This window comes from Nipponia nippon, unplaced genomic scaffold, assembly GCF_047370975.1.
Source record: "Nipponia nippon isolate SJK-2023a ecotype South Korea unplaced genomic scaffold, ASM4737097v1 scaffold_17, whole genome shotgun sequence".
Classification (NCBI taxonomy): domain Eukaryota; kingdom Metazoa; phylum Chordata; class Aves; order Pelecaniformes; family Threskiornithidae; genus Nipponia; species Nipponia nippon.
In genome coordinates, this window is record NW_028262333.1 from 4,169,393 (window position 1) to 4,182,453 (window position 13,061).

The 13,061-nt window shown below is 42.2% G+C and overlaps 1 protein-coding gene across 14 annotated transcripts in view; it reads right to left on the reverse strand.

The window, feature by feature from the left end:
* Positions 1-735: 735 nt before the first annotated feature.
* Positions 736-13,061, reverse strand: part of SGCD (sarcoglycan delta) — a 448,968-nt gene continuing 436,642 nt past the window's right edge. For all 14 annotated transcript variants that reach the window (XM_087753645.1, XM_087753646.1, XM_087753643.1 and 11 more), the window contains 2 exons: positions 11,532-11,655; positions 736-9,845 (listed from right to left, as the gene is read on the reverse strand). In XM_087753645.1, the coding sequence (XP_087609771.1) occupies positions 9,672-9,845; positions 11,532-11,655 (298 nt within the window). In that variant the 3' untranslated portion in view covers positions 736-9,671. The remainder of the gene's footprint in view (positions 9,846-11,531; positions 11,656-13,061) is intronic.

A 13,061-nucleotide genomic window follows, 5' to 3' on the forward strand; every position in this document is an offset into this window, starting at 1 on the left:
AAGTGATTGCCTGGCATGTGCAGAGTCACCCAGGAGCATCTGATTAGTTAGACAATTAAAATAAAACTGATGGATCGTTAAAGCAGCCAGAGGTTTTCAAGAGGCTTTCTGTGAGTTGGTCCAGGCTGCTTTTTTTTGGTTTTTTTTTAAATTGTTATTTTTTTGCAGGCAAACTTGAGCTCGTGCTCCCCACGCTGTGCACAGGGAGGGGCTCGTTCCCGGATGCATGCACCCGCCTCTGGTCCCCCTTGGAAAACCTCGAGTTCCTGCTGGTTTGGAGCACAAGCAGCACCAGATCCCCTCTACCGAGAGAGGTACTGATCCTCTCAGAGAGGTTTATGATATTCAGGCAGGACCTCCATGCCTGCAACACTTCCTGGCCGTGAGACTCTCAAGCTAGAACAAGGGTGAGAAGTTCAACAAAACTGTAAGCGAGACTCAACTTTCCCCAAAGGGAAGATTTTTTGTTTTGCTGATGACAGGTTTTCTTCCAGCAGCCATCCGCAGAGATTCTCATTCCGTCCTCTACAGCATTTTTGGCATGAATATATCCAGGGACTTGATGCTGTGAAATGGATCACCAGCATGATCCGGTCTGGCATATCCTACACACATACAGATACACAGACATATCCTACAGACATACGAAAGTTTGAGCTCTAATTCATGTTTGCCATGCTCAAACAAACAAACAAAAAAACCTCAACATCTCTTTCCTTCTTAACAATCATTATTTTATTAATATATTTTACAAGATTGCAGTTGAAATCATTTAAATACAAATTTTTTTTTATACAGAAAGTGTAATAAAGTTAAAATAGTTCCTTGTGTAATTCATAGCATTATTGCAATGCTTACAAAATTTTGCATAGAGTGTGCAAGGATTGATGTTATTTGATACAAAAAAGCTTTATATTTTCCCACACAATCACACACATACATAAATTAAAAAGAAAAAAGCCAAACAAATCTGAATTTCTTAATGAGAACTGTGATAAGACTTTAAATTCATTTTGTCCTGTTTACACGATCAAGGTCATTGGTGGTTATCAGAGTAGAGGTCAGACAAGGTATTTTACCATCACAGATGAAAACTGCTATAGCATATGGATCATGCCTTTTATGCTACTGCTGGAGATGAACGGGGTTTTGCTTTGACTCACACTGAATGTCGTTTTGCTGTTGGGTCTACCTACACAGAGCATTTGTTGCGTTAATATTGACAAATCTATTGGCATTCGTGCACAAGGAAACTAATTCAAATAAGGAGTGGGCAAAAAAAAAACCCCAAACCCAAAACCCAAAGGGATCTGAGTCAGATCCAGCAGGTCAATACCTTCCCTGCTCCCAAACATAGTGCAGATCCAGACCGAGATCTGGGTCGCAGCTCGGGAAAAGCTCTGATCTAGGGAGAAATCCAGGTGTGAATGCTGTCAACGGAGCCCTTCTTCAACATAGTATATAATCGCTCAGATCTACTCTTTATGAGATTTCTGGCATGCTCTTACTCTGCTGAGGAAGGGCAGAATCTGTTCATCTTAACTTCTGTGCTCTCTCTGATAAACTACAAAAGGGGACAAGAAAGTGAATTCCTCCAGCACCACCTGCCCTGTGAAAGCCACTCTGCAAACAGTGAAGCCCTGCCCTACCACCAGCGGGACCAGCAGAGCCCTGGTGCCTGCCCAGCGAGACCAGCAGACCCCTGGTGCCTGTCCGGTGAGACCTCCTGCTTCGTGCATTACCCACCAAATCACCAGCTGAATTCCAGCAAGGTTTGTGGTGGTGACAAGGAGCCAAGCTGGATCAACATGCCTCCGTTTTTCAGGTAGTGGCTTAAGCTCTTTATCTGCAGGTACGTGATGGGGCAACCCCAGAGGCACGAGGAGTCCCATGTCCCATGCTGCCCCCAGGAGCACCCAGGCTGTCGTTTAGACAGGGCAGCCAAACTCTTCCTTTTGATTTCACAAAAGGTGCTAAACCTTTAGGGCCAAACCCTCAGGCAGTATAGGCTACCGGTGAGTTAAACAGAGCCAAATCCTGATTTACACCAGCTAGAGAGTCAAATCCCTGTGCTGTGAATGGCCCTGTCGCGCTGCTGCAGCCCAGTCTCCCAAGGCAAGCATCATGCCTTGCTGCTATTGACCTGGCAATGGGATGGAGGTAAGCGAGAAAAGGCAAAGCCACCCACCAGCCTCCCCCACCTCCCAGGCTTCCCGAGTGGAGGCAGCGTACCAGGGTACCATCCCCACGGCATCCCCTCGGATGCTGGACAGGTATTACCAGCACAAAGCAGCGGTGGCTTTAAGAGCTGCTCAGCTGCACCTTCTGGAGTTACTGCCGGTGCCTTCAAGGTGGTCCAAGGCTTCTTAGAACAGCAACCACCAACTACCAGCATTATTTATACCACTTAGACTGCAGATACGTATCATCTGTAAAATCATTAATACTGCCAAAGTGTTTCATTATCCGCTACATTAATAATAGCACTGATACCGAGTGCACAGGCCCAGAGGAGGACCCAGATGAAGACAAAATTAGGAGGCTCTGGCTTAGTGAAGGAGCTAACTCCATGCTCTACAGGCAGCTACTCGAGAGAAATCTAGCCGTAGTGTTGGGGGGTGGTGGTGTTTGCAGCTAAGTAAGTGTGGGAGAAACTCTAACAGCAACATTTTTTCATCTACAGTCCAGCCTTCGATAAAAATAGAACCGCCCACAAATAATTATTCTTTTGCTCTCCAGCATGAGCCTGCCTCAAGTTGTTTCAAGGACTCAGTTATGAGGGAATTTTTAAAAGACCAAAGAAACGGCATTGCTTTAGAAAGTGATAATACATTTAGTAGTAGCAGGCTTCGGAACGCTTTATCTCCTGTTGGTGGTTAAGCCTTTTGAATGGGGCAAAAATGTGAGAGTACAATGCAATTTAAAATTCCTGTTACATGCAAAGATGCACATGACCTATGCTTTGCAATGGGCCTATTCCTATAATGGCAAATAAGTTAGAAATGGTGAGACTTTCCATTTGGGTAGGACCTGATGAAAGGCTCCAACGAGTCCTTTTTAATCTTAAAAGACTCTTTAAGTAAGGCTGCATGTTTTATCTAAAGCATTTGGTAGCAGGGCACAATGTAAATGTAACACCTCCATGCAAATTTCTCCTTCTAATATTTCCTCTTGCTGGCAGAAAGAATAAACCAACTAAATGTGAGACAAACATACAATTACATATCGCTTCACAGTGGACATATCCTTCCTATTTTTTAATACTGGTCAAAAACTAACAAAAACTCAATCCACAGAGATGAGTTGCCTCAAAGGAAATCTGGCTTCCTCTGAACAGGCAGCCGGTACTGACGGGTGGTAGAAAATCCCAGCCACCGTGTGGCTTTGAGCTGTAATAAGGTGAGACATTTCCTGGGAGTGGCACCAGTGCTAACTTTCCCGCAGGATTTACACTTGTAGCAAATTAATTTTTAAGGGACTCACGCCTCTAGTTTAAAGTGACTTGGATGGGAAATCTCGGTGATGTGCTATGATTGTATTTTCTTTGCTTCGGATAAAAATCCTGCAGCTTTAAATATCCATCTTCTCCTGCATAAAGAAAGCGTGTCGCTTTTCACAAGGGCACAATACAATTCAAATGGCAGGACAAGAGAGTCTGAAGTGATAAAGCCTCAGGGCTGTATGTGCATAACCATGGGCTTCTCAACCACAGCAGACCTAAAAGCTTTCTAAATACAAGCTATTCACTATAATTTCCATCTAAGCCCCAAGCCACTGTGGTTACTGTGGATGGAAACAACACCCTAGCAATCTTGAACAGCCCAAGCTCTAAGTGGTTTCAGTGACAGTAATTCCATTGTGCACCATGAAAGATCATGCATAATTGCTACCATATTTAGTAAAATGGATGTTATTAATCTAAAGTATAATAGTGTAAACAAACAGAGAAGTTTGCTGCATTACTGTGATTAGGGTGATGTCTCTGGCCATTTCTTCCCTCCTACCTGCCTTTTTTAATTCACTCCACTGTTGCTTGAATAATCTCGTCAGCACCGCGTCAGTGTTTAACCCTGCTCCATTCACAGCCGTAAGCTCAGCTACATCAGCTGTGAAAACACTGCAATTGCAGCAGAATTTCCCTAAAAGTCCCAAATTTCACCTTAGTGCCACTGCTACACGCAGGTTTTGGTTTTTGGGGGTATGCGAGATCGAGAAGCGACACGATGGGGGTTTGGGGGCTGCTGGCCACCGGCACGCAGCCCCGTGTGTGGCAGGACACCGGCTACCCAAATATTACACAGCGATTTCAGAAGTGAGGAAAAAGGTTAAAAAGGGGAAAACAGAAATGTTGCCGGGGCTGTGTTCCTCAACAGCAATGACAATAAAAAGGCTGGTATTTTCGCATTTGAAAAGCACCAGTCCAGCGCTTGGCAAAGCTTTGCAGGAACGTGCCCTGCGTTTGCTGGGGTGAATTCTGGATGATGACATTTCAAAATTTAAAATGTCAGCCATAAAAAAAAAAAAAAGAAAAAAGAACACAGCCTCTAACTTTTTTTTTTTTTTTCCTGTATGCACTTTTAAAATGAAATCATTATGGCACAGTTACTCTTCTTCACCAAGCAGCTACTGGAGTTCCTGATCTACTGATGCTTGAGTGCAGGTAGGTGAACAGCCAGTAGCATTTACTCAGTTTATTTGTACTTTCAGCCCAGGATGATGTCTTTTAGTGTTCTGGGTTATTTCTTCACATTTCAAATTTCAGGTAACCTTGCTCTCTGCACACATTTAAAGATTTTTTACATTATTTCCTTTTCTCCCCATTAATGAAGTTAAAGTTTTCCTGCCACTTTACTCTCTGAAATGCAGCTTGGCAATAAACCTGTATTTTTCCTGCCCGGTTTGAAAAAGCACCATTAAGTTAATGCATTCCAGTCGTGAGGGCAACCAGAGAAAGGATGAATTTCTGTAAGTCTTTGGTCTTTTTCTCACTCTCTTTTGCAATGTGAAACTTAAAGCCATAACAACAAATAATATAAAGAAAGAAAACTGGCTTTTGTTGTAAACAAGTGTATGTGAGAGTGTGTGTGTGCGTGTGTATATTTGTTTGTGTGTGCATGCACAACAAAAGCTAATTTTCTTTAAGAACATCTGTATTTGCAGAGTAGGTGTGATGTGAACTAACCTGACATCTTCACAAGTTCCACAGGAATCTCTCTTTAAGCTTGGAGAACTTTCTAGGGAGGGTTTTTTTTTTATTTAGACATAATTTTGCTATACTGTATATTGCAGATGGTATTTTTATGTTTATGCCTTAAACTTTTTTGTTTGTGCATGTATGTGATATTTCTTACTAAAGGAGAGAAAAAAAAAAAGCTCTCAAAATACAGCCGTTTGACAGCACATGACTGAGAGAACCAAACATAAATCATTCTCATGCATGCTTGTTTTTAAAAAAATGTATACCTAGGAGAGGTCTTATACGTATTTTAGTAGTTACTGTCTTCCCCTTTTGATGACTTTCTTTAGTGTTAACATTTCTTTGTACTCTTAAGCTACCCATTTCACTGACTACTGGGTATAATATACTTCAAAAAGTGTAAAAAAAAAAACCAAACCAAAAAAACCCACAAAGAAACTTGGAGAATGGATACAGTTGTATTATCGGTGTTAGGATCTCCGCTTTTGCTAAAGGCAAAGTCTTTTTGCTTTAGAAAAACCACCCTAACTCGCCTGTGCGGAAGACAGGCCATACACTATGGGTAAGGTACTGGTGTACAGGTGAGCACTGACTGCTTACTAAAGTGTCGCATTTAAAGCAAATATAACAAGGTCCCAAAGCCCTATAAAGTTAAGAGTTACAATATATAAACGCATTTATCTTTAACTGCAGTATTCATGGTTGCCTAAGGTATATGGGCATTAGCATCACAGTCCCTTGATTAGCATTTCAATGGGGTTTTAATGCTCACCACTGCAATGCAGACTTGCACACAGTGATATAATCAGGGGTCGGTCCCACAGCCACCCCAAGGGCTGGCAGTGTTTCCACTGCCGTTACTGCCCTGAATTTTCACCTATCCAGCTCCTGTCCTAGCTCAGGCCATGAAGTCATCAGCATCTCTTCCATCGAGCTCAGTAGAAACAACTTCACCACCCACCCCAGCCCTGCCTTAGTGTTCGGAGGTAAAACTAAACTCCCGTTTGAGATAAACATCACCTCCCCAAATAGCAAATGCTCAATTGAACTGAACTGCAGGCCCGATTCATAAAGAAATACACAAACCCTTGTTTGTTTTTGGCATTTTATCAACGGTAGGTAGAGCATATGGATGAAATTCCAGCCAGAGAGGCTCTGGTTTAAATGGGCTGAGGGAAAACCAACCCATACAGGTTGAGCAACTGTGAGGGATCTCTGGGGAAGGCAGGAGGAAAAGGGACTCTCATGCATTTGCCTCATCCAACAGGTGAGTCAGTCACTCCACGACAGCCCCCAACAACAAATTATGAAGCTGGATGGGTTTGCATGCTGCTTTTTAAACAAAATGCCTGTTTTTTTTTTTCCCCTGGGATCTCAGACACGCAGTCCTGTTTGCTCTGGTTTGCCACTCGCACAACAGCAGGGGACTCATCGTGAGGCCAACACAAGCGCAAGCAGCATCGTCTAAACCGCTGTCTTAAAATTCAAGTGGGGCTCAAATGATTTACAAGTCTACATATGGGGTCAATCTCTCTAGCAACAATTCCTCATCTTTCAACACAGCGTATCATTTTATGCTTTTTAAGATGGAAACATGATTGTAAAATACATTGAAGCAACTACAATTCCTTTACATAGACATAATTAAGGTACCCTTTGTTCACCTCAGAGAAGCGTCTGCAGTGATGGCACAGATGTGTAAGGTTGTTCCCTAACAGCTCCCCCATACAAATTCATACCAAAATAAATGGCTGAATGTCCTTAAGTAGTTTCGTGGCCTTCGTTATACGAGAAGGTGACAACCTCATCCAAGAGCCTAGCTGAGAAGACCAGCCACTCAAAATTAATTTGTTGAGATGGAAATCCTCAGCAGAGCAGCCAGAGGGTGCACAGGGATGAGGACTGAGCCCCCAGCCTGTCGGGAGCGGAGCATGGGAATCAGGATGCAGCGTCCCTGCTGGGTCAGTCCCTGCGTCCAGCCCTGCCTTTCTCACCAGCATTAATACTCTCGGAGATGAGGAGGTTAATGCAACTCATTTTCTGTACAGGGTACTCTTCCTGCAGCACATGTCTTCACAACTGCTCACACGGGATTTGTTTATGAATTGAGCCATGCTTGCTATAAGGTTTGTGATCAGTATTAAATGAAACAGGGAAAAAAACTCTACAATAAATGTAGGACTATGAATGGGACTTCAGTTGTGGTCCCAGAGGTAACGTACACAGTATTTTGCTATATTTAACATGGTAAGAAAAAAGTCTGTATCACTCTAGGTGCCCCTACAGTCTTAATGCATTTCATTAATATCTGTTTTAAGATGCACAACCAGTTCCCAAGACATCTCCTGTCCCTCCCCCCAAATAAACTAGTTTTAATAACAAGATAAATATGATGTGCTTCTCCTTGCTGAGTGCATTGACTTAAGGCATAGGCACAATTCCCCTCTTTGAACAGAGATGGTATAGTCCTGTGTCCCAATACAATTGTTATCCTGGGTGACCCTTTGCATTCAAACGTTGACTCAAGACATAATAATTACAAGAATCATTCATTAACAAATAGTTTGAATTCGTTAATTAATCGGAAAACATTACTGAAATAAAAGTAGATCATGTAATCCTCTTTCAGGAATAATTTTTATGGGAGTGTTGCTTTGTTAGGCAGCAACACATCTAATCTAAATTTCATAGAAATCTTTCCTTTGAGTCCAGCTAGTTTTGGATTAAGCCAGAATTGTTCATTTAAAAAAAAAAAAATCAAACCCTGGTGCTCTCCAGACCACAGGAAAATACGTGGAAATCTGTAAAAATGAATGGGCTAAATTATTTCTGAATATTTCTGTCATTTCCATACATTTTTTTCTTGAAGATCACTTGAAGAATACCAACTTTACTTAGATATCACTAGGTGTGGGCACAGATCTGTCAGATTTGCCCATGAGGTAATATCTTCAAAAGCATCTCAGTGGCTTAGAAACCTTACTGTCCTCGTGAGATTTACTGCAACTTGGACGCTTTTGCAGTAATTAGTACATTTGTTTTTCAAGGATTTTTGCATGCATGTGGATGCAGTTATGGGTCAGAATTCAATGATCTGGGCTCTTCTCATTATTTTTCAGAACTTGAACTGTGGAAGTAATGTTACCAGATCAGATTTCACATTTTATCCTGCCCGTAAGTGACTCCTGGACTTAAATAAAGAAAAATGAACCCATTAAGAGATTCAACCACAGAGTTTTTGGGGCTCAAATTCTAGAGGAACCAGCACCCAAAGCACCCAAAGCTTTCCAGTAATCTGGCTTTGTCACAGTCTTTAAATCTTTAAAAAAAGTCTGTTTCATTGTCAGCATCTCTGATATTTGCAGTCTTCACCAAATCCAAGTGACCTTGGACTCTATATCCTGAAAAGGAGATGACAAAAAATCTGGCATAGCCTTGACAATACACATCTAATTTGTATGAATTTCTCTGTATCTATGGGTAGACTAGATAATTTTCTCCGTTTCTATAGGTTTTGATAGGTAATGTTCAAATCTTAAATCTTCACGCCTTCACGTGGTATCTTAAATCTTTTAAAAATTAAAGGTGCTAACGGAGCATGTGTAGGGTGATCCAGGACACCTGTTAACTAAGGAAGTTCTGGATTTTTCTATTTAGTTCAACTTTCACAATTTTCTTCCTTCCAGGAACTAAATGCATTGCCAGTTTTGTTAGCACAGAGATAACGTGAAGTTAGGATTAGAGCTGATGCATCACATCTGAATAGCACAAGGCATCCTTGGCCATGCACAGCCAAGTCTCAAACCCCTCCAGAAAAATACATGATTATTCCAGCAAGATCTGGACTTTTCTGCTGGCCAAGTGCAATCCATGTCTCCCAACGGGGAATCATGCTTCAGGTGAAAATTAAAGAGTGCAACTTAACCTCAGGTATCTTGGATCACTCTAGAGTACAGCACCACTACTGGCTATTTTGTTGGTTTGTGGCTTTTTTTTTTTAATGACACTGATTTAAATGGTGCAAAAATAATCAGAGATGCTTCTTTTCCTTTTGTATGTTGGTGGATCTACATCGATTCCAGGGTCTTGCCCAGCCAGCAATCCCCTTGCTCTGAGCACATGATCAAAAACAAGGGGTGATCATTAGACTATATTAATATGGAAGGGTCCAGGGGAGCATCAATTCAGCAGATTGTACCAGTAAATTTTGGTGCGGGAAAGAGAAATGCTACACAAATGTAACAGGGTCACCCTGGGATTCCTTGTACTGAAACATCATTTTACACAGAGGATATATATATATTTTATATATATATTTTTATATATATATATATATTCACACACACGCGCGCGCACACACAAAAAAAGTCTTTGATAGGCTTTCTGTGTTCTAGTAAAAATAGTTGGCAGCTGCAATCTGTGAGACCAGAACTGGCTTTTGTGCTGCCTGCGATGCCCCACTGCAAATTGTCTCTCAAAGGCAGACGCTTGTATTTATCTGGCAGGTCGACCTAGTGTCTGCCTGAGACAGAAACAACCTCCCATTGGGACACACACAGAGCTCGTAGACTTTTTGCCTGGACCCTGCAGAAGAGGAAGATCCTTGAGGCAAGTTAGGTAGTTTGATTTTTGCAGAATTCAACGTTATCTGAAGTCAGAGGCGGGGGAGAGAGAGAAAGAGAGAGAGAATTAGTGGAGAGATGTTATTTCTGATCTTGTGTTTAAAGATGCTTCCTTTGGACAGCTCAGCTGCTACAAAAGCTGGGTAGGCAAGTGTACTGAGATGGAAAGTCTGATGCAAATCTGGGTGAGCATATGATCTGCCTTTACCATGAGCCACCTGAGACCTCCAGTTTGTTTTTGCTAATCTACCCACTGTGTTTTCTTGGCTTGTAGCTTCCTGGGGCACCTCCGTGCTTGGGTTAACCCAACCAGAGGTACCCCACTGGTAGGTGGGGAGCGCGTATGGTCACGTCTGTGCAACGACTCTGCTCCTCCACCAGGACTTCTAGCACTGTGAGTGATCCCATTGCCAGTTAAGCTTACAGGCTCACACCACTGACTTTTATGTGTATTTCATGTATATGTGTAACACTTTTATGTATATTAAAAATAAATTAAATGCTGCAACAGACCTGAATTTCTCCTTATAAAACAGAACATGAAACCGAACATGTGGCAGCTCTTAGACACGTGGCAGCTACAAGGGAGTGCTCTAACATTACCAAGAAGAGCACAGTAAGACACCTGCACACCAAAATATTACAGGGTGACTGACAGTATTTGCTCCTGTCTTGCAATTACAATAAGAGTCTCCACTTCAGTTTTAGTATCCAACCATCTAATCTCCTGAAAGAGACAGGTCAATGTATGCATTTTAAATTAGTGTTTCAAACACTAAGGCAACTGCTTGCAGTAGTGAAATACCTTGGATTTCAATTGTAGTACATTAGGTCGGGGTTTTTTTTGTATTTTGCTTTTTTGTTCTTTTTTTTAAACACCCCTGGTCTGGGTTTGGAATGTCTTAAAATATAAATGTTTAGAAATAACAGGAATTGCAATAAAAATCCCATGCTATTTATTACACCTGACACTAAGATAGGAAAACGTTAGCCTATGTTGGAGCCCTGCTGCCAGGAGGTTTGCTGGGGAATGGGAAGCTCCTCCTGCGGAGGCTCTCAGTGGGTTCCCCAACGGGAGCTCTTCAGCCACATCCTTCAGTGTCTTCCATCATTGCAGGAGGAGGAAGAGATAAGAACCATGTGCTCGTGTATTTTTGAGACACCAAGAGAGGCTTAACTCAACACCTATTTTACTTTTGTTCTTTGTTATCAGTTTTAGTTATTCTCTCTTTCTCTTGGAACTTTCCCCAGTGCAACAACTTGTGTCTCCTAATGTTCCCTTTCTTTCCAAAATGAAATCATCAGCTACAAAAGCTTTTCAGATCAATAACGATGAATTAAGCTCTTCTTATAGAAAAATGTATGATAAAAGATTTAATTATGTTGGCCAAGTAAATCTTCTTTTAAAGTGACATGGAAACAAAGAACTTAGGAGCACTGTGTATTTTACAGCCGCATAAATCTGCTTGAACAACAGATACTATTATCCAAGCACTTCAAAAATAATGAATCAGCCTTTGCCACAGAGTGAGGCTCGTTTGCATATGATATGTTCAATCACTGCTAGCAGAAACTAAGCTAGGAAGGCCTGCTTCACCAGTGCCTTCACACCAGTGTTTCAAATGGAGCGGCTCAGTGACTCAGAAGGCTACAAATCTGCAGATCTGTGGCTTGGTTTGTTTTTGCTGCAGGGCTTGATGTCCTTTGCTTACCTCTCCATCTTTGGATTCCAGCTTGAGCTCTGTCCTGCACGTGGCTTTCAAGCTGCCGGCCTCGGCGTTGATCTCGATGCCTTTTGGAGCCTCCATCACCAGCGCGCGCGTAGGTGACTCCAATCTGTAACAGAAAGGGGAGTTACAGAGCTCAGTGGGTTGAATATTCACGCTTAATCTCAGGCTGTTGTCTTGCACAGCCTGACTGCCCATTGCATGGCAACTTAGGACCTGCTTACATTCAGATCCATGCCTGGTTTAGTCAGTGGAAAGAATTCATGCATAGTGTGGTAAAACACATCACAAATCCAATCTGCTAACATTTCACATCAACTTTGCTATGCTGTAAATGCTGAGACAAGATGCAAGAGTTTAGCCCATGATCAACTTGCTCATATGCAAGATGTGAGGTTCGGAAGGGTTTAAGGGCATAAGGAAATCAATGAAGAAGAAAAAAAAAAAAGGCTGAAACCCCCCAAATTCCTGATCTCCACTGCTATGCTCATACCCCACTGCTCACAGGCAGGCCCCCCTGTGCAGTACTTCGACCCCTCTTAACCGTGGATACACGACACAGGGATCTGACAACCCTGTTATAGCACTGGCTAACACAACCAAACCTTTTAGTTCAGGCAATTGGGGTTAATGCTGTAAGATGTAGAAGTGCAAGGTTCAGTCTTCCTTGCTGATTATCCATTCATAGGTCTTGCATTAAACTTGTCTCTTTATTGTCTCTTCAGTGTCTTATTACTTTCTGCATTGAAAATGATAATAAAAACCAATTCTCCCTCTCTGGGAATATCCTCTTAGTTGATTTTATCACCATTTATTTACTGTACCATCACAAAATCTAGCCTATGATCTCCCCAGGTGAAGCAGGCAGGCAGCCTGGAACAGAAACTCCTCTGCTTCGAGTGCTTTGGGCAGGCAGCACTGACAACACCGAAGCACAAGGGCACACACAACCACCAAGCTTACTTAGGCAGCTTTTAGGATTTGCTTGCATTACTGCAGTGGCACTTCAGCTGTTTCTCTGCTCTTCATATATAATCATTTGTGCAAGTAAGTGTATTCTTAAATGGACTCCTGCTGGTACTGAGACAACATTACAGGAGACTGAGGGAATTCGGCTCTATTTATTGCAGCCAACAGTTCAATAAAGCAAAGGCACATTTCCCTCTGTGTGGCACTTTTCAAGTTATGACTTTCCCTCTTGTTGGTGTCTTCATATTGCTGCTTTTCAAACACCCTTCCCTCAAGACCCCAAACTCATCTGTAATTTCCTGGCTGACTCAACTAAATCTAAATTTCAAGGAAGAACTGAGGCATACGCAGCCCAAGGAACGAGCATGGTCTCATGGTTAGCAGCCTCTGCACAATCTTTCTGAGCTGCTTTTTGTTTGCTCTCTGCAGGGAAGCTACATCTTACATAAACCTTCTGATCCCTCCACTGGTATCACCCCTTGGCTGGTTCCTGTACGAGGAACCTAAGGTTAAGACTGCTGCTGCTCACTTTTTTTTTTTTTTTTT